At 44.8% G+C, this 23,979-nt stretch overlaps 1 protein-coding gene across 4 annotated transcripts in view; it reads left to right on the forward strand.

The window, feature by feature from the left end:
* Nucleotides 1-23,979, forward strand: part of LOC106562751 (golgin subfamily B member 1) — a 51,298-nt gene that overhangs the window by 15,752 nt on the left and 11,567 nt on the right. For 2 of the 4 annotated variants that reach the window (XM_045689488.1, XM_045689489.1), the window contains exons 9-21: nt 86-199; nt 1,023-1,320; nt 1,510-1,625; nt 1,943-2,060; nt 2,663-2,754; nt 4,519-4,669; nt 7,466-7,581; nt 7,985-8,120; nt 8,899-9,032; nt 10,607-10,716; nt 11,163-11,331; nt 11,417-11,521; nt 11,754-16,664. In XM_045689488.1, the coding sequence (XP_045545444.1) occupies nt 86-199; nt 1,023-1,320; nt 1,510-1,625; nt 1,943-2,060; nt 2,663-2,754; nt 4,519-4,669; nt 7,466-7,581; nt 7,985-8,120; nt 8,899-9,032; nt 10,607-10,716; nt 11,163-11,331; nt 11,417-11,521; nt 11,754-16,664 (6,570 nt within the window). The other 2 variants (XM_045689490.1, XM_045689491.1) reach the window with 2 other exon arrangements.

Genomic DNA, 23,979 nt, shown 5'->3' on the forward strand with positions numbered 1-23,979 from the left:
CCACAAGACCAAGTTGTGATGTACAGTATCACTGCTGTGCACCGTGGGTAGTGTAGTTGCTGACATGGCTGTCTGTCCTCCCCAGCTCTTGAAGGCTCTGAAACAGAAACTACATGAGAAGGAGGTGGTGCTGCAGGGTAAAAACCAGGTGATTGACGTCCTCCAGGGGGAGGTGGACTCCAGAGACCAGCAGATCAAGGTGAGAGGTTATTTAAATAGGTCAAACTTTATTTAAGGTGAACTATCCCTTTAAGGGGTCCTCTTTGTGTCTCAGGTAGAGCATGGTGCTTGCACCGCCTGGATCAGGGGGTTTGTTTCCCACTGGGGCCACCCATATGAAGAATGTATGCACACATGACTGTACGTCGCTTTGAATAAAAGCTTCTGCTAAATGGCATATATTATGATATATTATAAGGAACCGCATGGGTGTTAACAGCTATACCCATTGGAAGGGTGGGCCAAAACAATATGGGCTACGTTCCAATTTTCTTATTTTCTCCCAAAGTGTGTGTCCACTTCCAAAGCTTCCTGCATTCATTTAACAATGACGAGAACTCTCTCTAGACTACTCTTAAATCAATCCAATGCTTTTAGATCCCTTAAAGGGAGTGTGCAAGTGCACACTACTAGGAAAAGGGTGGAGAATCAAGGATACAGTCTTGGTGATGGCTACTACTATAATGAATAATAATAATAATTTGGTGGGTGCTTATATTTGTCCTATTTCATACATGTACAAGTGTGTATTAATACGCCTGTGTGAATTCTAAATGTCTTTTTTGTGTATCCCATCTCTCCGGACACCCTCGGAGTGTGGCGTGACGGCCAGGGTCTGCCACTATCAACGGTGACCCTGGAGTAATTCACTTCAGATGAGGGAGACCAATCCCCTTATGATGTCATCTCTCTCGCGACAACCCTAGCCTAGAACAGTGATCACCAATTGTCCCTCCTTTCCTCATCCATCCCTCTCTCTCCCCTCCTCCTGCTCTTCCCTCATCCCTCCTTTTCTCTCCCAGGACCTGGTGGAGCGGGCGCGGCGGCTGCAGGTGGAGCGCGAGAGCCTCGGGTCCAAGATGGAGGCTGAGAAGCACGTGATGCGGGCTCAGCTGCGTGACCTCTTGGAGAAGCATCAGGGCGAGCTGCGCCGTGCCACCGAGTGCCACGAGGCCCAGCTGGCTGAGCGGGAGCAGGCACTTCGCGGGCAGCTACAGGAGGAGCTGGGAAGGACCCCTGTCTCCGAGCTTCAGACCCAGACGCAAGCAGGGAGTGGCAGGGATTCTCCAGCCACGGCCCAGAGGATGAACGAGCTGGAAGGTAGGTAGTCGGTACAGATGTGGACAGATACACACACATTCTACAGACCATAGGATGCTTTTTAATGTTGATGGGCTTCCTGGGATGTTAAGCTCTTCTTCAGGTCTTGTGAAGATCTCATGATCTGCTTTTCTCCTGTCACTCTCCTTTCTCTCTCTGTCTCCCCCCCTTCTTTCTCGTCTCTCGCAGCACAAGCCAAGCTGAAATTTGAGGAGGCCAGTAAATCGGAAGCCAAGTTCCTAAAGATGAAAGCCTGGTCAAAGTCTCGTATTCGACAGCTGGAGGACGAGGTGAGGAAAAGCCAGGTAAGAGATTCAGTTATATCTAGCAAACTAACTGTAACATTTTAATTAGGCGGGGATGAGTACATTTATAGCGTGATGATCAATGTTGTAACTTTTCTGTAACAATGGTCTGTGAGAAGAGGGCAATTATTTTAGCAGAGTTTAATTCAGAGCTCCCATCTATTAAGACTTCTGTGATTAGTATGCTCAGAGGGCACGTGTCCTTGGGAGAGGGAAAATGTTGTCCTGAATGTATGTCGTACACGTTTAGTCTCATTCAAGAAACAGACATGTTGCGCTGAGCTTTCCTTGACCTGTGAGCTTTGACCCTCCTCCAGTCTGGTAGAGTGGGCCCTGACGTGACGTCCCTGCGTAGCCGCATCACGGATCTGGAGGAGGAGCGGGAGGAGACGCTGTGGAAGCTGGAGCAGTACGACGAGATCAAGGCCAAGAACGGTGAGGAGATTCTTCAACTATCATCAATCATCTGACTACACTTATCTGGACCATGGTGTAATGAACTTTAACGTGCTAGCTAGTTTTGTAAGTGTTATCTTATTGTGGACTTCTCCTTGGTGTTATCATTTATAACTCTTTAAAAAACTGTGATAATTGGGTATTTAGCAAACGCCCCACCCCCTCTTTTGTCTAGCGTTTTTGGAGAATTTAGCAATGCTAGAAAAAAAAGCATTTCTTTAAATTCAAAGTGAACTATCTCTTTAACAAAAGGGTTTTCTACTGCAGATGTTCTCTAGATGTTCTCTGTACTGAAACTAATCTCTGTTTAGTCTGGTGATGATTTACAAGAGGTTTGAAGACCCATCTAAATGAGCAACAGCTCCCCATGTTTACAAGTGATCTGTTTCAGCCTTGTACATCTGTATGTTATTTTGGTCGCTTGTTCTGTTTGATCTTTGTCAATGTACCTTCAGCGTGTTATTCAGAATCTGTTTACATTGTGTTCTGTCTCTAACATGTCCTATGTCCTCCTGTAGATGTGTTGGAGGATGTTAACATGTCCTCTGCCCTCATGTAAATGTTAACATGTCCTCCTGTAGATGTACTGGAGGCCAAGCTGGTGGTGTACGAGGAGCAGCAGAGGAAGATGGCCTCCGACCTGGAGCAGGTCACCAAGAGAGCCGCCTCTCAGGTCAGAGTTCAAACCCCACCAGACGGTACCCCCAACATGCACTGCAACGAGGAAGTACCACCTACATCCCGGCATGCAGTGCAGTAGTGGTGTCTAGTCATGATTCTTGAGAATCAATGTTGGGGAAAACAGTGAGGGGTCGATGGATTCATCTATGGATGCATACCTTGACTGTCACTCAAGGTTTCCGTTAACCAGTAATAGCTGGCTTTTGCCCCCCCAACTGGTAATTGAAGCGCGCTTTACATTCGCCAATCAAGTGCATAGGTAGGCAGGCTTCAGCATGTCCCACACCACTTTGCAATGAGCTGGAAGCAGTATGCATTTTGAAAACGTATACTTAATTGTTTGAAACCTGAATGTTTTACTTCATATTATGAGGCATGTCTTACCTTGCATCAAAGTAGCCTAGCCAAAAGTATTTTATAAAGACTTCCATAGGCTTATGCCATTGAAACCAGTAGCCTGTTTCTCTCATGTTCTATTGGTTTTCAAATCAACTTTCTTTCATTGACCAGTAGCCAAACTTCAACCCTAGTCATATTAGCAACCCATGCTAGTTGTTGCATTATTAGTTCTCCCCTGCTAAATGTTTTATCTCTGTCTCATGAACCTGCTTTCATGTGCGGTCCGCTAATTGCATTATGGAACAAACATTCACGTGTAGCCTACTGCCTTGTGCGCATTGCTGCACTTATAATGTGAAGAAATAATAGTTGATCAACATTTCAAGCAAAACGTTCTGATCTGTTGCATCAGCCTTATTGCTTTTTAATGCAACTGGTTGTATGAATGGTTGTATACAACCTACTGGTTGTATGAATGGTTGTATACAACCTACTGGTTGTATGAATGGTTGTGTACAACCTACTGGTTGTATGAATGGTTGTGTACAACCTACTGGTTGTATGAATGGTTGTGTACAACCTACTGGTTGTATGAATGGTTGTGTACAACCTACTGGTTGTATGAATGGTTGTGTACAACCTACTGGTTGTATGAATGGTTGTGTACAACCTACTGGTTGTCTGAATGGTTGTGTACAACCTACTGGTTGTATGAATGGTTGTGTACAACCTACTGGTTGTATGAATGGTTGTGTACAACCTACTGGTTGTCTGAATTTGGGATCTATCGTCCCACAACTGTACCAGAGTCTGTTTGGAATAGCCTATTTCTTTCTTGCACAGAACGAGAAGCTGAACAATAGAATAGGTCAACTTTTCTACTATGGAGGATAGTAGATTGTCATAGGCTAGTGATGTTGCTGTTGGTTACTCCTTGTTGACTGAGGAACAGTAAATGTGGACAGTTATTCTAACATCTTCAAAGTGCTCATCAGAATTCAGTAAGAAGGAGGATTCACAACGTTGCATCCTCCTGTTGCATGTTCTGTTCAGATGAATTACCATCATCTAAATGGGATTTCTCAGCACCTTGGGTGGATGACGTAGTCAGGTTACACACCCATCTGGTAAATGCAAATGCTGCCGGTCAAATGTCCGGCGCCTCATTTTCCTAACGGAAACCCTGCTGGCACTGTACACCAAACACATCTGACACATCTATCCTATTGACGACTTCACTTCTCTGATGGAAAGCCACTTGTCCTCAGATGAAATCAAACACCACATTCTCCCATGTTGAGTAATCCCTGGATGAGAATAAATGAACGCCCCCTGTGCCTTATCTCCGGACCCAATGCTTCCTCCACCCCAAACCAATATCCTGCTTCTCATGTCTTTCTGATCCTATACACACTAGGCCAGCGAGTCAGGTAGCGCTGACGACGCCCAGAGCCAGGTGCTGGACTGGCAGGAGATGGTGTCGGAGGCGGTGACGGCCAGGGACCGTGCCCGCGAGGAGAAGGCCACCATGGCCCTGCGCATGAGCCACATGGAGGAGGAGAGAGAGGGTAAGTGCCCCGCCACCGCTGGGGGGTGATCCACACACACAGGGCGCACTGGCACTACCACGGGGCTGACACACTGTGACACAACACACCACAGACACTAAACCTCACCTCAGACCGAAATGCAAAAGTCGTATCACCCAGCAGCCGCCAACCCGCCTCCCTCGACGACACAGAACACAGCTACCACTCCGTCCAAACCTTTTGTTACATACTGTCAAACAGCATACATCTTTTACCCATGGAAAACAGGGAGGAAGGAAGGTGGGAGGGAATTCTAGAGAAGTTATCTGTTAAAGTTCAATGTCTTCTGTTGTTGTTTGAGAGCCCCTCACTGTCCAACTGAGCATGTTTATTTTTTGTTTCATTTTTTCCCTCCAACCCATCCGTCCCCGGCGAGCTTTTCATTCTGGCTCTGCGCCCCCCCCACAACCCCTACCCCATGTCCTCCCCCCCTCCTCCTCCGCTCCCTGCTCCTGGGATGGGGGCAGCCAACAAGAACCTGTTTCCCATCAGTTTTGTGCATGCAGGCCCATACCCCTCAGCAAAAGCCTGCCCCCACTGTACTGTCCTCAGTTTCCCAGCATCCTTTTCACCTCCTCCGGGGTAAACTGGAGGCAGTACAGTGGAGGCCTGTGCTTTTTATTAGTCCCTCCTCCATGTAGTGTTTCTCTCTTTCAGTATCTCCCTCTCTTTTTAAGTTTCCTTTCCTCCCACTTTCCCCTCCCTCTCTCCTTCCTTCCGTCTCTCCCTCCCCCAACTTTCCCTGCCACCTTCAGACTCCGTTATGACTTCACAATGACGCTGTCATTGAACTGATCTGCAAAACATATTAACACAACAAAATGACAAGGCTTCAATGGTGGTGGGAAGGCTAACGCTAACACTGGAATTAGGACTAGCTGAGGGCGGAGCTTATATGGAAAAAAGAAATTAACCAATGATCTTTATAAAAAATAATTAAACCAATGACCTTCTTTATAAAAAAGAAATAAACCAATGATCTCGTTTATAAAGAAGAAATAAACCAATGATCTTGTTTATAAAGAAGAAATAAACCAATTAAAAGAGCCTTAGAGGACTCTCCTCTAATAGAATTATGAAATATCCTTATTGTTTAATTTATAGAAGATTGAGACTATATCTAAACCACTAATAACACTAAAGTGAAAATTCTAGGCTACAGTTGTGATGTCATTGTGAGCATATTTACTTGACAGATGATGTGGACTGGAATGATATATTATACTGACATAATAGCTTGAGGGAGTTTTAGGTGTTCTAACACACACGCGTGCACACTCATACACGGCAAGTGGTGCTGTTTTTCAACGCTTTCGTCCTCTCAATCATCTATCCATCTTTACTAACGCTTGCTAACCTCATTGCTGTCATTTGCCTGTGTAACGCTGCCAACCTTGCTGCTTTTAGTTGCTGAAGTAGCTAACTGTTGCAATATCTGATTGGTGCATTCCTACTCAAACTTGGTTTCTGGAGCATCATCTTAACATCTAAATAACAACTGGCTGTCAATGAAATATTGTCATGTCCATTCAATGATTGCTCATCACTTAATACATTATATGGAGTCAATTCCATATCAGTTCAGTCCGTTCAAGGAGATTCCTTGGAATTCAAGAATCTAAAGTGTCCTCATTGAAAATAAATGACAATTTTTTTATTCGCTTGGCTACATTGACCACTTTGCACTACCACGTCTGCAATCCTTACCCAGTGAAACCCTTCTCTCTGTCACCCAATGAAACCCTTCCCTCTGTCACCCAATGAAACCCTTCTCTCTGTCACTCTTTGCTTTTAGCTAGTCCTCCCCCACCCCTCCCTCATCTACCTGATATCACAAAACAGATGGGAATGAGTTTTGTGCAAATTGTTGGCCCTGATTGATCAATTTGACATAAATGTGATTGCTGCCCCCTCCCCTTCCCCTTGATGGTCCAATCACTGACAAGTGACCACTGATAATTAAAAATGTAGTGCCCACTGATCACGGTCCAATCACAATGTGGGCAGCTTTCAGTCGGAATGGCTGTGACCTCCCTGCTTTCCAGTATGCCAAATCACCATTGAAAATGTTGTTGCAGTACAGTCTCCTTGAGCCGTAAAGACAACCACTGCCCCGGCCCGGCCCCCTTCCATCCTCCTCCTGTTTGGTTGCAGCCTGTCTCCCTCCCTATTAGCTGTGCATGGCTTTGACCAGAAACTCTGCTTTTAGGAAAGTCTACAGAGCCACACAATCATCACACACACACACACTCACTCACTCACTCACCACTCACTCACTCACTCACTCACTCACTCACTCACTCACTCACACACACACGTATGTAATGAACACACGCTCACAGGAGTCTGGAGTGCTCTAGCTCTCTTTCTCTCTCTGGAGTGAGTCTGCACGTTTCCTTGTGTGCAATGCTGCTGTTGTGTGTTCATCTATTGGGTGAGCGTGCTCTTTTGCAGTCTTTCCCTCTTGTCTTTCACCCTCTCTCACTCTTATCTCCCTATCCATTCTCTCTGTCTCACTCCCTCCTTTCCCTGTATCATCTGTCTTTCTTAAACCATCCTCTATCTCTCCATCTCGCTCTCTCCATCTCGCTCTCTCCATCTCGCTCTCTCCATCTCGCTCTCTCCATCTCTCTACCTCCATCTCTCTACCCCCCTCCTGTAATGCATCTCTGGGGTTCAACTCTGTAACCCCAAAACCCCCCCCTCATCGCTCCCTTCCCTGTGGCACAAAACTGATTGAGGATGACTGGTTCTTTCCCGGCTGCTCCGATCCAGCGCTGGCCAGCCGGCAGCAGGAGTTGGAGGAGGAGCTGGTGCAGGCCCGGGGTCTCACAGGGCCACATAGGAGCGGCAAGAAAATGGGAGGCACCGCCCACCAACACAGCCTGCAGGTACGGAGTAAAAGGGAGAGGAGGAGAATGAATGATGGAGGGGAGGTGGCAAGATGGGTGAGTGATTTGGTAGAGGGGGGGTGAGTTCAGAGCTGGGAAGGAATAAGGCAGCAATAATAATAAATTGGTGTGTGCTAATATTTGTCCTATTTCAAGTACAAGTGTATTAATACACGTGTGAATTTATGCATATCCCAACTCTCCCTGAGACACGCTCTGAGAGTGTGGTCACATGGTCACGGCCAGCAAGGATGCCTGTAGATGATCAGTATAACAAGGGAGATTAAATATTACTGTAGTTCTGTCTGACGTTAGATTTGTACGCTATCCTCTGTAACATCCCAGACAAAATGTACTTCAGTCACTAGACTAAAATGAGTATTGTCACCCCACCCCCACGCAGGAGGACTTTGAGTTTGATGGCAAGCAGGCGTTCCACCAGGACCCACACAGTGGCGTATCTGAGAGCACCACCCCGATGGAGGAGGAGGGGGAGAACATGGGAGGTTGGTGGCCTGAGTACACTTCCCCCAACACAGGTGTGAGACCCACTAGACAGTTTACGCTAGCATGCACGTTGTCGCTTTCTGTGTATTTGTCACCCACCCACCACCATTATGGGAGCTTGAGATGTTTTAGTCATTTGGGTTGTTTTGTCATTTTGTCAACGTAGGCCTAACACTCCTCCGCCGTTTTTGGGGTTTTACATGTGGGTGTTTTTTCTCCCTCCAGTCAAACACATTCAACCCCAGAGTGAATACATTCCCTAAGGTTGACTCATCTGTGGGGTTTTGTGTCATCTCATCACAAGTTGAGGTGGTTATTATTTGAACATGTGCATGCTGGTTGAACTGGCTTGTATTTGGCTCGCTACGATATTAGTCCATGTCGAATGCATTGAACTCTTGTCAGTTCATATGAATTTAGGTGGAGAGTTTCCCCCGTCTGTGGTAAGTGTTTGGCTTTTATGCTGTTTTGCATGCCCTGTCTGTTCTTCTTTTTCCTCTCATCTCTCCTTGTGTTTGACACATTCACTGTGTTGAAAGGTTCATGGTTTTTAATGGGACAAAAAAATATAAATAAATGTACAAAAACCAGTGACCTTGCATGGGGCAAGTAGCAGGCCAATTATCATAAACTTTGTAATCCATCACAACAATATGTTTGCATGGAAACGTTTCAGTTGTGACTGTATAAAGGGCTGATTCTATGATTACAATTTGCATCCATTTTCGCTAATTATTGTTGATGATAGATAACTACCAGATTTCTCAACCACTGATTGTCTCTTTCTTGTCTATGCGACTGCCCTTGCAGGTGGCCTGCGGTCGGTAGTGGAGGAGTTGGAGCTGGAGAGGAACCAGCTGCAGGAACAGATCCTAGGACTGGAGGACCGCTGTCAGGACCTTGAGGACCGGCTGCAGCTGCAGGCTCGCATCGAGTCCCTACAGGTAAACTCTCACGTCTCACAGACCTGGTTGGAACCTCATATCTCACACCTTGTAGAGCTATCAGACCCACATGCTCCTTGCAGAATGCCACACTGTACCAAGATAGCCTCCATAAAGACACTTAAAGCAGGGGTTCCTAAACCTTTTCACTCAGGCCCCTCTTCCAGCATTGGGGAACATCCCACGCCCCACGTATGTTTCTATGGGCACAAGCACTGTTCATGACACAAACTGTTCACACATTTTGCAGGTTTAAAGCTTATTTCCTGGAATTCTACACATTTTGTTATGGGTTGTATAGAAAATGTTGCAGTTTTAATGCAAATTTTCTTGCAATTATATACATCCTGCCATGTCTAATGTGTATTCATGTAATATTTGAGTGACTCAAACGTTACTACAAAATCTGTGCTAAAAAACATTAGCTGACATGGGCTAGTTGATCTGGACATTTCTGACAAGTTATAAATAGATCTCTAAGGTATACAATGACCGACATGACGAGGAATACTGATAATTTACTACCCAATTCGAAATTTCCCCTTGTCCATTCTATAATTACAACTTTCAAGAGTAAGTTGAAAGCCGGACTGAGTTCCCTAAAAATAATCTCAATTTTTTTGGGGGGGGCCCACAGTTTAGGAATCCCACAATTTAGGAACCACTGACTTAAGGGACCTTTCTTACTCCCCTCTCACACTTCCATACCACTCACCATAGATTACCCGCTTTTACCCTCCTATACCTCCTGGTCTGTTCATAAAAAGAAGCACACAACTGACTTTGTTCACGGCTTACTTACCTGTGCCAGTTCCTGAGGTAGTGGAAATCTAATTTGTAACTTTGTCAGCTGCTCCCATTATCAACATGTTGCATCTTATAAGTTCTCCTTTGTGTTTGGGAGTTTGTTTTGCCTTTGCTTTTGGATTGACTTTTTACTGAATTCATTTGTACTATTCAGTTCATTGCATGTTTCTTCCCGAGGACTAGGATTTTGTAACAAACTCCTCTAACACAGGTGACGTTTGATGTTGATGAAGAAAGGCGGCCATTTTGGGTTTCCCAGGTGTGTTAGTGTTTGTGTGCGCTAGAGAGAGTACCACCGGCGGTGAAGGCTAATCCTTTGGCTTGTTTGTTTTGGAAACCCACTGTTCTGTGTTCACGGCTTGCGAGCAGTCTTCTAATAAGCGAGTGCTATGTTGAGCATATTTTGCCCACAAATTCACTCGGTGTGGAGAACAAACTCACTTGGTTGGTTAATTGTTCAACCATCATATAAGGAGCATACAAAAGTATATGACAATTCTAATCCGGCCAAGTTCAAAGCATTTTTTTATCCTAAGAAAGGCAAAATAGATAATAGAAATGATACTAAGCCAAAATGTCCTGAAAGCTGAAATGTGTTCCTTTTATGCTGTGTTGTTTGGACTAAACCTAACACTGTACATAGAAGAAAGGGAGTAGTATTTTGGGTCAATATGTGTGCAGTGAGATGGAGTGAGCTTCCTACTGGCTTTACTCTGAGCTTTTCTCCAAACCATGTTAAACCTTCCCTCTCCTCCCCCTCCCCACAGAACGAGTCAGAGAGACTACAGGGTCAACTGGTCAGCCTTCGGAGCCAGCAGAGCAGGGATGCAGAGAAACACCATCTCCTGGTCACCAGCCTCAACGAGCAGCTCAAAGGGTAAGCCCACACAATTCATCCTCAATCAAAGTGCTAAACCAAAAAAGGTCACGGGTCACACACATAAATAGTAAACCGGTTCATTTCCCAAATTTGTATTCAGTGCCAGTTACTCATTTAAGGGTAAAAGGAATGTAAGGTTTTTGTACTGAATAGTTTGGCTCCATGTATCTAACTGTAGTCATACGCAAGTTATAAATAAACGAATACAATCAAGCATGTGTAAAGTTGTGCACTGATGATGATCATGTGTTTGTGCTAAAAAAAAACATGAAATTAAATGAAATGTATGCATTCACTACTGTAAGTCGCTCTGGATAAGAGCGTCTACTAAATGACTAAAATGTAAATGTAAAAATGCTTTTTTGCATTGGAGAATGTAAGATTATCACCATGTCCTCATTTGTAACCTTTAAAACATCTCCTTTCTCTTTGATGCCTTTTAGATTGAGCGACACCCAAGAGTGTCTCGAAACCTCTCTTATAGAGAAGGAGAACACATTAGTCAAGACCTCTGAGAAACTGGAGCTCATCGACAGCCTCCGAGATTCTTTAAAGGAAAAGGAGGCGCAACACAAAGAGGTGTCCGACAAGCTGCTTCAATCTGAGAACAATGTAAGTACAGTAGCCTGTTTTGGCGATCAATTAATAGTCAAATCTGTTTTATAGTAAGTCATGACACCTTTTTTTCTTCTTTCAGCTCACTGAAGTCTCCACAAAATGCAGTACCTTTGAAAAACAGTGTTCAGAACTGAAGACAGCGGTTGCAGATCTCACACATAAGCTGAGTGTGCTTAAAGAGAAGGTAAGGTTTCGGGATATGACTACCATGGCTTAATTACTGTGATGAAATATAAATATTAATTGGAATTCAGGTTACAGTTTTTGCATATAAGAAACCAGAAGACATGTTTATCTCAGATTTAATAGTTTAGGCGAACTATTACCTTCACACTCATTAAATGGCAATGATATTGACAGTACTTTAGGAGATTTCTGCCTCCAGTAACATATTTGTATTTTTTCCAAACCCGTAGACACAGAAACAAGAGGCCACAATAAAGACTCTTAAAAATGACCTGGATCAGACAAACGATGAACTGGACAAGTTGAACACCACCCATCTGGAAGAAAGGTCTCAGCTGATCCACAACCTTCAAAGCTGTGAACGGGAGATTGATAACCTCAGAGACGTCCTCTCAGACAAGGACAAGGAGATCTTAGCCCTCTCGGGCAACATGGCGGAGTACGCAGAGCAGATCATGGGGCTGAAGCAGGAGATCAAGCACAAGGACGAGGACCTGGTTCGCATCGAGACCGCCCTCACCAAATCGGAGCGGGAGGCACAGATCATCAGAGACTCTCAGAACTCGGACCAGCAGGCTCTGAACACCAGGACGGCAGAGCTGGTGGAACAGCTGAAGGATGCAGAGACTGAGCTGAGCAAGGCCAAAGAGGAGAAGGAGTCGAGGACAGTAGAGGTGGAGGAGCTGAGGAAGCAAGTGGAAGAGGACAAGCGGACCATCCTGGAACTTCGAGGGGAGATCCAGCAGCACAACGTGGGCCATCGTAATCATCTCTTGGAGTGCGAAACTCAGATCTCTTCACTGAAGGAGAATGTGACTGTTGCTTCCCAGAAACTACAGGAGTCCGAGGGTCTCATCTCTCAGTTGAGGGAAGCAAGTACATCCAGCAAGACACTGAAAGACCAGCTTCAGGACAAGGAGCAGACGTATGAGAAAGAACTCAAATCGGTTGAGGAGGAACGGAACAAGCTTCGCGCAGAGGTGTCCAAACACAACGATGACCTTAAGACCCTGTCCAACCAGCTAGAGAAGCAGACAGAGTGTCAGGTACAGTTGAAAAAAGAGGTGCAAGAAAAACTGGAGACAATATCCTCTCTTGAGGAAAAACTCAGGGCCATCCAGGAAGAGGCCGAAGTAGAGCAACAGAAATTTAACACAGAACTGCAAGTCAGAGATTCTGAAAAGGAGAAGTTGACGAAAGACCTGCAGGTTAAATTGGAAAATATCTCAAATATGAAGAAGCTCTTGAAAAACTTGAAGACTGAAAAACAACAACTGCAAGCTGACCTGAAGGAGAAGGCAGATGAACTTAAGTCTCAAAAGCAGCTTGTAGATGAGCTTAATAAAACATCTACGGCAGCTCTTGAACTTAACAGCAGTTTGAACTCTCAAGCAAATGGCCTCAGAGAGGAGAATCAGAGATTGCAACAGGATGTAGCTGGAAAGCAGATATCCATTTCAGAGATGACAGATGAAAGGGATTCTCTGAGAAGCAAAGTCTCCAACTTCGAAACACAGCATTCAGAAAACAGCAAAGTCATTGAAGGGCTTCTGAAAGACAAGGAAGAGCTGAGTGTTAGAGCCAATGAACTGAACAAGGCCCTGGAGCAAAATAAACAGTCAATTTCCGAGAGTCTATTTGAGAAAACAAATGAATGTAGTCTTCTAACTAAAACACTCAGGGAAAAGGAGGAGACAGTTGCATGTTTACAGGTGCAAATTGACAATTTGAACACTCAGGTGGAGCAGCTCCATCACAACATTGCTGAAAAAGAGAAGTCTGTCACTGATCAAAACTCACAAGTAGAGGCACAGCAGAGCCAGCTGTCGCAACTCCAGGAAACAATGTATTTACTGCAGGAGCAGGTAACTGCCCTGAAAACTGGGCTCACGGAGAAAGACACCGTATTGCAGCAGAAATCAGATGAGTGTAGCTCTTTACAGAATAAACTTGGGCAGCAGAAAAAGCTTCTATCTAAGCTACAGGGTGAGACTAAATCACTTAAAGGACAATGCTCACAACTGACCCAGCGTCTGGAAGAAAAAGAAGAGACCTTCAGACAAATGACACAGGACTGTGAAAGTCACAAAGACGAGCTGAACCAGAGGAACGAGTCATTGAAGTCACTAAGCAGTCAGCTTGGTGTCATGAACGAGAGCAGTGTGAAGTTGGAGTCTGAAAATACAGAGCTGAAAACCACTCTGGAGAACCACGAAGCAGAAAACAACAAGCTGAGGCATGAGATGGAACAGAGGCAAGCTGAGGTGGTTGGCCTCCACAGTCACATCCAGGCACTGAGTGAGCAAAACCAACAACTCCGAGCTGCTTATGAGATCAGAGATAAGGAACTTGCCCAGCAAATGCAGGTTGCATCTGAGCTTGATAGAAGGGTAAATGTGACTCTTGAGCAGAACACAAACCTGTGCTCACAACTGAACAGTCTGACAGAGGAGAAGCAGATAGTGCAACAGGAATTAGCTGTACAGTCGGAGTCCATTTCTGAATTAACCAAGGAGAAGAACTTACTTCTAGATAAACTTTCCAATTTTGAAATGCAACATTCAGAAAACTGCAAAATTATTGACGGGCTACTGAAAGACAAAAAGGAGCTCAGTGTAGCAGTAGAGGAACTCAACAAGTTCCTAGAGCAAAACAAACAGACCATTTCAGAGAGTTTGCTGGACAAAACAAATAAATGTACTAATCTCACCAAATTGCTTAGAGGGAGTGAAGAGGCACTTGAACATTCACAAGACCAAGTTGACAGCTTGATCACCCAACTTGATCAACTGAACAACAACATGACCGAAAAAGAGAAGACTATCAGAAATCAAAACTCACAATTAGAGGCCCAGCAGAGAGAGTTGTCGCAACTCCAGGAGACATTGTCTCTATTACAGGAGCAGGGGACCGCACTGAAATCTGGGCTCACAGAGAAAGACACCATGTTGCAGCAGAAAGCAGAGGAGTGGAGCTCTTTACAGAATAAACTTAATCAACTGCAGGGCGAGACTAAATCACTTAAAGGACAATGCTCACAACTGACTCAGCGTCTGGAAGAAAAAGAAGAGACATTCAGACAAATGACACAGGACTGTGAAAACCACAAAGACGAGCTGAACCAGAGGAACGAGTCATTGAAGTCACTAAGCAGTCAGCTTGGTGTCATAAACGAGAGCAGTGCGAAGTTGGAGTCTGAAAATACAGAGCTGAAGACCACTCTGGAGAACCACGCAGCAGAAAACAAGAAGCTAAGGGAAGAGATGGAACAGAGGCAAACTGAGATATTAGATCTTAGGGACAACATCCAAGCATTGAATGAACAGAATGTCAGACTAAAAACCGAACTCAAAAACTCTGTCACAGAGGCATCCAAGAAACTTGAGGAGATTTCAGTTCTCAAGGCAGAGATCTCTAACAGGGACAGTTATGCGTCTAATTTAACAAAGCAACTGACAGCAGCCTGCTCGGACAGGGATAGCTTAGGTTTGAATTTGCAGCAGAGAGGTGAGTCCCTAAATCAGCAGGAGATGTTTATTAAGCAGTTACAAGCTAAGTCAGTAGAGGGTGAGGGTCAGATGAGCCAGGCCATAACTGAGCTGCAGACACAAGCTCAGAGTCTTCAGAAAAGCCTTCAAGACAAAGATGTTTCGCTGCATGAGGCGGAGAAACGGCTGAGTCTGCTCAGAGAGAAGTTCACCTTAGAATCTGAGGATTTCAAAACCCAGCTGAATTCAAATGCGGAAACAATGAAACGGCTTCAGGGTGATCTGCGTAATGCGGTGGAACAGAGTAACCAGCTCAGTGGGAGGCTTGAAGAACAAGAGGCACAGCTTAAGCAGAAAGTTGATGATTATGTGAGTTTAAGGACATATGTTTCAGAGCTGGAGGATTCCACCACACAGCTCAGAGGTCAAGTTGACAGCCTGACCTCTGAGTCATCCCTGTTAAAAGAGACCCTGAAAGAGAAAGTCAAGTTCTTCCTTGAGGCCCAGAGCACCTCCTCAGCTGTTAGCGAAAGCCTAAATTCAAAACTCAAAACCAAAGATACAGAATGTGAGAGCTTAAAAGAGCAGCTTTCGCACCTCCAAGAGTCTGTTTTAAAGCTCAATACCAAAGATGCAGAATGTGAGAGCTTAAAAGAGCAGCTTTCACACCTCCAAGAGTCTGTTTCAAAGCTCAATAGTAGCCTCAGTGCCCAGTCCTCTGAAGTGGCACGACTTCAACAAGCCTTAGAGGAAAGAGGGACTGCCGTTATGGACCAGTCAAAGGCCCTTCAGGAGCTGCAGAGAAGGGCAGATGAAGCAGCCCTCTTCAAAACCCAGTTCATGGAGAGCACAGAGTTGGTGTCACAACTGCAGGGTCAGATTCAGGAACTCTCCACTAAGTCTGCAAGCCTCAGCCAGTCAGCAGAGGAGAACCAAAGTGCCTTTGTAAATCTTCAGGAGAAGTATGCTGCTCATTTAGAGGAGCTCCAGGAAGCTCGGACGATGCTTTCTCAAAGGGCCGAGGAGATGTCCAGTCTTAACAAGGCCCTCAGTGACAGCAACGGCGCAGTTCAGGCAGCAGAAAACACCATAGAGGTGCTGAGGAATGAGTCTTCCTTGCTACGTCAAGACCTTCGGCAAATTCAAACACTGAATGTCGACCTTTCAAAACAAAAGGAAGACGCCCTTGATACCCATCAAAGGAGCACCTCAACATTCACTGTCGAAATTGAGAGACTAAAATCTCAGTATTTGCATGTGGCTGCTCAGGTAAATGCACTGACAGAAAATCTTGAGCAGAGAGAGATGTCTCTTCATGCCATTAACAGTCAGTACACAGCCCAGGTGAAACAGGCAGAGCACGTAGTGTCAGAAATGAATAAACTAGAAGAGCAAAATAAGAAGCTAAGAGAGGAGATCGCACTGTCAAAGCAAGAAAATCAACAGCGGCTGGATGCAGCAATCAGTGAAAAAGAACGTCTGCAGCAAGAAGTTCAGAAACTCATAATTGAGAGAGATGAACATGGCAAGAGCTATAGCAGCCAGATACAAACAATGCAGGAGCAGTTGCATCTCCAAAAGCAGCAGCAATCCAGCAGCATGAATGAAGTCATGGAGAAAATGGTGGCTGAGAAGGAAAGACTACAGGTTGAGGTTAGTGTCAAAGGTGAAGAAATCACCGGATTGAAATCAGACATTCAAAAGATAGGGAAAACTCTTCAGGACTCTGAGAAGGAGTGGCTATTGGTCCTGGATAGAGAGACGCAGGATAAAAATATAATTGCGGAGCAGTTGAAAAGTGTTGAAAATGAAATTAAGTCAAAAGATTTTAAAGTTCAAGCATTGAAACAAGACCTAGATAGTTTGCATGAAAAGTTGGCAGAGGCAGCAACAGCAATTAGACAGGGTTCAGATCTGCTTAAAGCGAAAGAGGTAGAGGCATCCACATCCAGAGTTCAGATTGAAAACATCTTAGTATCTGTTCAGGAAAAAGACAAGCATAATATTGAATTGAGGCAGGCTCTTCAAGATATGGAAAGTGAGTTAAGACAATTGGAGGTCAGCAAAGAGTGTTCTGACAAAGATTTGTCTGTATTGTCACTAACCATGTCTGATAGATTAGTTGCTTTAGAGGAGGAAAAGGTCTCCCTACAGACTATGCTCAAACAGTTGAGAGAAAGACATCAGTGTGAGGTAGATTCTTTGAGGGGTGAATTAAATAAAGTTTCAGAATTGTTGAAACGGACAAAGTGTACCCTTAATGATAAAGAAATGGGCTATAAAGGTGAGAATCAACAGAATGTTTTATTGCAAGAAAAGATCCAGCACCTTCATGCACAGCTCCAAACTGAGACTCAGAATCTGAGAGAGGCAGGTATTAAACAGACAGCTCTACTTAGTGACATCCAAACGAAAGATGAGCAGGTCAGCTGCATGACCATCCAAATAAGTCACCAGAAGGAATTGCTAGCAGGTCTCAGTCAACAGTTGAGGGAGAAAGATGCTTCAGTAGCACAGGTAATTGAATCCGCCTCAAACGAAAGGATGAAATACGCAGAGGAAAATAGTAATTTCCTCTCACAGCTGGAAAGCTTGGAAAATGCACAAAGTAGCTCTATGAAACAGCTTGAAAATATGTCCTTGCAACTAGAAGAGAGCAAAGCTCATCTGTCACGCTCTCAAAGTGAACTTGAGGCCAAGGATTTGGAGAATGGAGATTTGGTTAAAGAAAGGGATAATCTCAAAACTCAGCTCACTAAGTTAACCAAAGAAAAAGAGGTAATGAAAAAGAAGCTCCAAGCTGCCCTGGTTGTAAGGAAAGAACTTTTGAAGAAGCTAGAGGAGCATGAACATCAAATAGAGCAGAATGTGAATAAAGGAATTGAGATTTCAGGCTTACAGGATCGGTTGCAAGAACTCACTTTACAAGCTCAAGCTACTACAAAAGAGCATGAAGACATTGTTGCAGATATTAAATGGCAAGTACATCAAAAAGAGGGTGAATTCCTAGAACTGGCCAAGGTCTTAACAGTGCGAGACAGTCTTGTAGAACATTTTGAAATAAATATGCAAACTTTGCAAGCGAAACTAGATGAACAAGAAGCAAGTTTGACAACAGCACTGCATAATCTCAATGAAAAGAGCATCATCATTGATCAACTTAATTCCAACATCTCTGAGAAAGAGGAGGCTTTTGAACAGGAGAGAAGTGGTATGATGCTGAAGTTAGAGAAGCTTCAAGAGGATATGAAAAAGAGCGAGGATAGTTTGAAGGAGGACATGTCAAGCTCCAGTGCTACAGCTGTTGACATTGAAAACGAGTTGACAAAGGTGAAGCAAGAAAAGGCAATGATGCAGAAAAAGGCTCAAGCTGCTTTACTGGCACGAAAAGAGACTATAAAGAAGTCTCAAGAAAGTGAGAAAAAGTACATCCAAGAGCTTTCAGAATTAAAAGATGATTATAAAGCACTCCTGGAACAACACTGTCAGCAGACCAATGACCTTAATGCTGTCCAGTTAAGTTACGACCAGAAGGTCAAGAAATTCGAAGAAATCAGTCAGGCCTCAGTCTCTCAGCTAGGTGAATTGGAGACCCTAAGACTGCTTGTACAGGAACGGGATAAAACGCTTCAAGACCTCAACATGTCCCTATCAGAGAGGGAGAGTCAAGTCCATGCCTCCTCATCATATCAAGCAGAGTTAGAAACCCTTCACTTCAAACTGGAAAGCATGTCCTCTGAGTTGGCAAATAAGGACAAGGTTCTCATAGCACTGGAACAGAAGTCCAAAGCATTATCTGAGAGAATGAGCTGTACAGAAAGTCAACTTGAAAAAGCCCATGCAGAGATAAAGGAGAAGATGGAAGAGCTCGCAAGACAGCAACAAGCAGTGGAGATGGCCGAGCAGCAGCACCAGCAGGAAAAACAAACTATGGTAGATGACCACCTGGTGCTGCAGAACCAGTTGGGCGCATTACAAGCCACAGTGGAGGAGCTAAAACACACCTTAGAAGCACTTGTTGGTGAGAAAGAATCCCAGTCGCAGAAATTTATAAGTGAAAGCAAAGAACTAATAGAGGACAGGGATCGAATGAAAGGAGAGCTGGAGAATGCACTCACTACCATCGCCCAGCAATCGTCTGAACTTCAAATCCTCCAAAACACTTGGGCTGAAACTCAACAGCAACTCGGTGAAGAAAAGGAACAGCTGAAAGTGGAGCTTGAAAAAGCACAGTCCCATTCTGCAGAGTCCCAGGCTGAAATGGAAAGTTATAAGCTGCACATGGAATCACTACAGCAGGAAAAAGAAAGCGCCTTCATGGTCATAGAACAATTAAACTGTGAAGTTGCCATGCTGGATGCTCAGCTAAAGGAAGCTGGAAAAGTTTATGAGGAGCTTCTTCAAAAGATACCTGGTTTGCAGGATACATCCTCTGAACAGATTGGTGTAATTGGGAAGGAGGTCCAGTATCTTAAGATATCCCCCGAAGAACATGAGATGAGTCTCAAGGAAAAAGATGATGCCCTGGTGATTTCTCAGGCTCTGGCCACAGAAAAGGAAGAGCTTATTGCTGCCTTGGAACAGCAACTGCAGCGGCAGATTCACCTTCACGAAGTTGCCATGGAAAAGATGAGGACTGAAGTTGATGAGCTTCAGCAGAGGTCTCAAGAAGATGCCAGCAAAACAAAGGATCAGGGCAACCAAAGCAAAACAGAACTTCTCACCAGGAAGCTTCAAGCAGCCTTAGTTTCCAGGAAAGAAATCTTGAAAGATAATAGCTCTCTGAAGGAACAAATGCGTATACTCTCAGCTAAAAATGAAGAAATTGGGGCATCATCCACTGTACTGGAAATGTCTGTTACCAAGTTGAAACAACAAAAAGAGGATCTGGAGAGTTCTGTATCATCCCTAAGCAAGGAGAAAGAGAAGCTCATTGCTGAGGTTGATCGCATCCTCAATGATAATCACAATTTATCTGCAGCCTGTGAAAGCCTCAAACTCACCATAGAAAATATCACCCAACAGAAACAGGCATTTTCGTGTCAGCTTGAGTCCCTGAAAGACTCGCAGACGGATGAGTTGTCGGAGTGGAAATCTAAGCACACAGAGCTGAAACAGGAGTATGAGTCACTTTTACAAGCGTACGAGAATGTCAGTAGCGAAATGGACAAGATGAGACAACTATTGGAGGGGGCAAGAAGAGAGAGACAAGAAGCGCTCTTTAAAGCAAACAAATCTGAATCTGAGAGGGAGAATCTGGAGAAGCAAGTTAGGGAGATGGAGGATGAAAATGAGAAAATTAAAGAGAAGATGAGAAAGTTTACTCAGGCCAAGCAGCAGAAAATGGAAGAGCTGGAGGAGGAGAATAGAAAAATCAGAATAGACTTGCTAGAGTTTGACGATAAGCAGAAAGTCACAGTTGAAGAGTTGACTATTAAAAACAACCACTTGGAAGCAGAGATCCACAGCCTTGTAGAGTCCTCAGAAGCTCTCAGTAGGAAGCTAACAGAGATTCAGCTCAACAATGGCAGTATGGCAGAGGCACTCAAAGAAGCAACCTGTTCATTAGAAAAGTGGCCCACCGAATCAAAGGCATGTGAGCAAAAAATTCAGCTTAAACTAGATGATGCTCTCATTTTGAATAATTCACTGACTGCCCAGATTGAGTCACAGAAGACAGAACTTACTTCCCAACAGGAAATCAATAAATTAATGCAAAAGGAGAAAGAAACTCTCTCTGAAAGAATTAAACAAATGCAGAATAAGCATGAAAAGGAATTGGGAGAAAAAGACGATGCAATCTCAGAGCTCCAAGAAATGATCAACAGACAAAGCCAAGAGACCATCAGCCTAAATGAGAAGGTCAGGATCTTGGAGGACGACAAGTCTATATTACAAGAGGAGCTTGAAAATGTCCAAGAGATCTCGGACAAAGTAAAAAATGAGAATGAATATTTGGAGATGGTGATCCTCAAAAACTCTGAAAGAATTGATGAACTGACAGAGACAGTCAATGTTCTCCAAGCCCAGAACACACAGCTCTCCTCTCAATTGACTGAGAGCAAAGAGAAGGTGACTCAGGTTTGCCAGGAGAAGGAGGAACAGCAGCTGAAGTTAGTTAAGGAGTTTGAGGAGAAACTCAAAATGTTCCAGAGAGGCAATGAGGGCTCCAGAAATATAAAGAAGGAGCTACAGGAACTGCTGAAAGAAAAGCATCATGAAATCAATCATTTGCAACATGACTCCATCAAATACCAGGAGCTGATTTTAGACCTAGAAAGGTCTCTGAAGTCTTCAGAGTCAGCGCATGAACAGGTGGAGAAGGAGCTGAGAGAAATGACAGAGAGGATATCTTCTCTAGAAGAAGGGAGGAGGCATCTTGAAGCTGAGCTTACCACACACAAGAACCTTCTCAATGAGGCAAAGAAAGATTTGACAAACATTAGCTCTGAAAAAGACCAATTGGTTGAGGTAGTATCAGAAAAGAACAATCAATCAGAATGTCAGGTCACGGAGAGAACTAAAGCACTACAGCATGTAGCTGAGCAGCAAAAGAGTATTTTCATGGAGAGGGAGGTAATTTTACAGCAACATATAGAGGAACTTCTGGGTTCCAAGGAGAGGGAGAGTCAGGTAGTGTTAGAATTGAAGAGGAAAATAGATTCTCAAGATTTACAGATGAATACTCTGAAGAGAGAGGCTGACACTAATTTGGCTAAGTTAGCAGCCCTGTCCTCTTGTCCTCATGGTACCGATGCTGTGAAACAGTGGAATGATATGTTCCTAAATACCTTGCATGAGAAGGACAGCCAGCTTCTAGAACAGGGCTTTGTCATAACGAGATTCCTTGAAGACATTCGAGTGAAAGAGAAGGAGATAACTGAACTGCAGGTAACCAAGTCGAGGCTCGAAAGGACACTTGGTGATTACACAGTAGCTGCCACAGCTCAGCAGAGGCAGTTGTTTATAATGGGTGCCAGTAATAGAGAGCTTAACGAAACCGTGGAGCTCCTGAATCAACAGTTGCAGGAACTGAGTGAGCAGGTTGAGAGATTAGAACAAGATAGGAGTGCACTCAACAGACATCTCACTGGCAGTGTAGATTCCACATCTAAAATGGAGTTTGATCTTCAGCAGCTGGAAAATACACTTTTAGACACAGAGTCCCAGCTACTCCTCTCGCAGTCTCACAGTGACATGCTTCAGGTTGCTTTTGAGAAACAGGAGGCCATTTCACTGCACCTGAAGTCACTCCTGCAGAACAAAGATGCAGAAATCTCCTCTCTGCTGTCCTCCAGAGATGGACAGATGTCTGGGTATCTAGAACAGCTGCAAGCCAATCACCGTGCCCAGGTTGAAGGCTACGAGGACAGACTAACTGCCTTGTACTATGAAAGGGAGAAAGCTGACAAGGAGTTCAGAAGGCTGGAGAACAAAGTAAAATCCCTTCAAATGAAAGTTGACCATTCCATTCAGGAAAAGGAAAAAATGGCTGCTCAGATGGAAACATTCAGGAACTCCATGGTCTCCTTGCAGACAGAGAGAGAGCGTTTGATGTCAGAATATAGGATGTCTGAGGCAAGGAATCAGACTGTAATGCAACGCAAGGAGGGGTCGGCTGAAGGAGACCTCAGTGCAACCAAGGGCCTTAAACACGAGATTAGGACTCTCCTTCATCAGATGGATGACCTGAACTCGGAGAATGCCATGCTCAGGGCACAGCTGATCAGATATAGAGAAGACTTGAATCAGGTCCTGTCCTTGAAGGACAGCCAGTTGAAAGAGTTGCTCAGGAAGCAGCAAGATGCCATCAGAAACCTGGAAAATCAAAAAGCCACAGCTGAAAAGCAGAACCGGAAGACCCTTCTGGAACTTGAGAGGGTAGGAGAGGCAAGCGATGCCTTAAAAGCTGAGAATTCCAAACTTCAAACACAGGTCACTGATCTGGAAGCGAACATATTGGCCCTGAATAAGGGAATGCAAGAAACGAATAAAGGCAAAGTGATTGCCGACTTGCAGCATGCCGTGGCAGCCAAAGCTGCGGAATGTAACGACCTCCAGCAAAAACTGTTTGCTCAGAAAGTGGCAGCGGATGACTGGAAAGGCAGCCTGCAGCTCTTGCAGCGCGAGACTGAGGAGAAACTGGGAGAGGCAGAGGACAAGTACAACAGCGAGCTCGATGCCTTTGAACAACAAGTCGAACTGATGAGAAACGAGAAGGAGACCGCTGACCAGAGGGTTGCTGAGCTGGCCAGGGACCTGATGCAAACTGAGCAGCTGCTGTCCAATGCTAGAGTCCAAAGCACGGACCTGAAGTTTCAGAACGAGTCTCTGGGTAAAGCCATGGCCGCCTTGCAGAACGACCGCGACCAGCTCATCGAGGACTTCAAGATCCTCCGGAACCGATACGACAAGGAGCTCCGAGAGACCCAGGGGGCCATGACCAAGGTGGAGAGACATCTAGGCGACACGACCTCGGAGCTGGCCACCTTGGCCAAAGAGAGACACATACTGGTACAGAAACTCTCTGCTCTAGAGAGCAAAGATGCTCCCTCCCAGCTCACTTCACTGGTAGACGAGCTGTCTGTGGCCTTGTCAGAGAAGGAAGGGCAGTTCCAACGGGTTTCCCTGGAAAACGACACATATAGCAGTAAGGTATCGGCTTTCTCTAGGTCCATGGCCAGCCTCCAAGATGACCGAGACCGGCTGATGGAGGAGCTGGCTGGGGCAAAGAGGGCATTCGAGTCCAGGCAAGGATTAGGTCCAGCGGTAGTAGACATCGCGAACACGGGGGAGTCAAATAGCCATAGAAGCAGTGGTATTCAGGCCCTTCAGACTGGGCGAGATGGGCTGGTAAGTCACCAGTTGTGACTCAAAGCTTGTTGTTTAGTTGTCATTTGGTTGTGTTTTGGTTTAGGCTGTGTGTGTGAACTTGCTGACAGCATGCAGGGGACCAGTCAAAAAGCTA

Source organism: Salmo salar, chromosome ssa11 (assembly GCF_905237065.1).
Source record: "Salmo salar chromosome ssa11, Ssal_v3.1, whole genome shotgun sequence".
Lineage (NCBI taxonomy): Eukaryota > Metazoa > Chordata > Actinopteri > Salmoniformes > Salmonidae > Salmo > Salmo salar.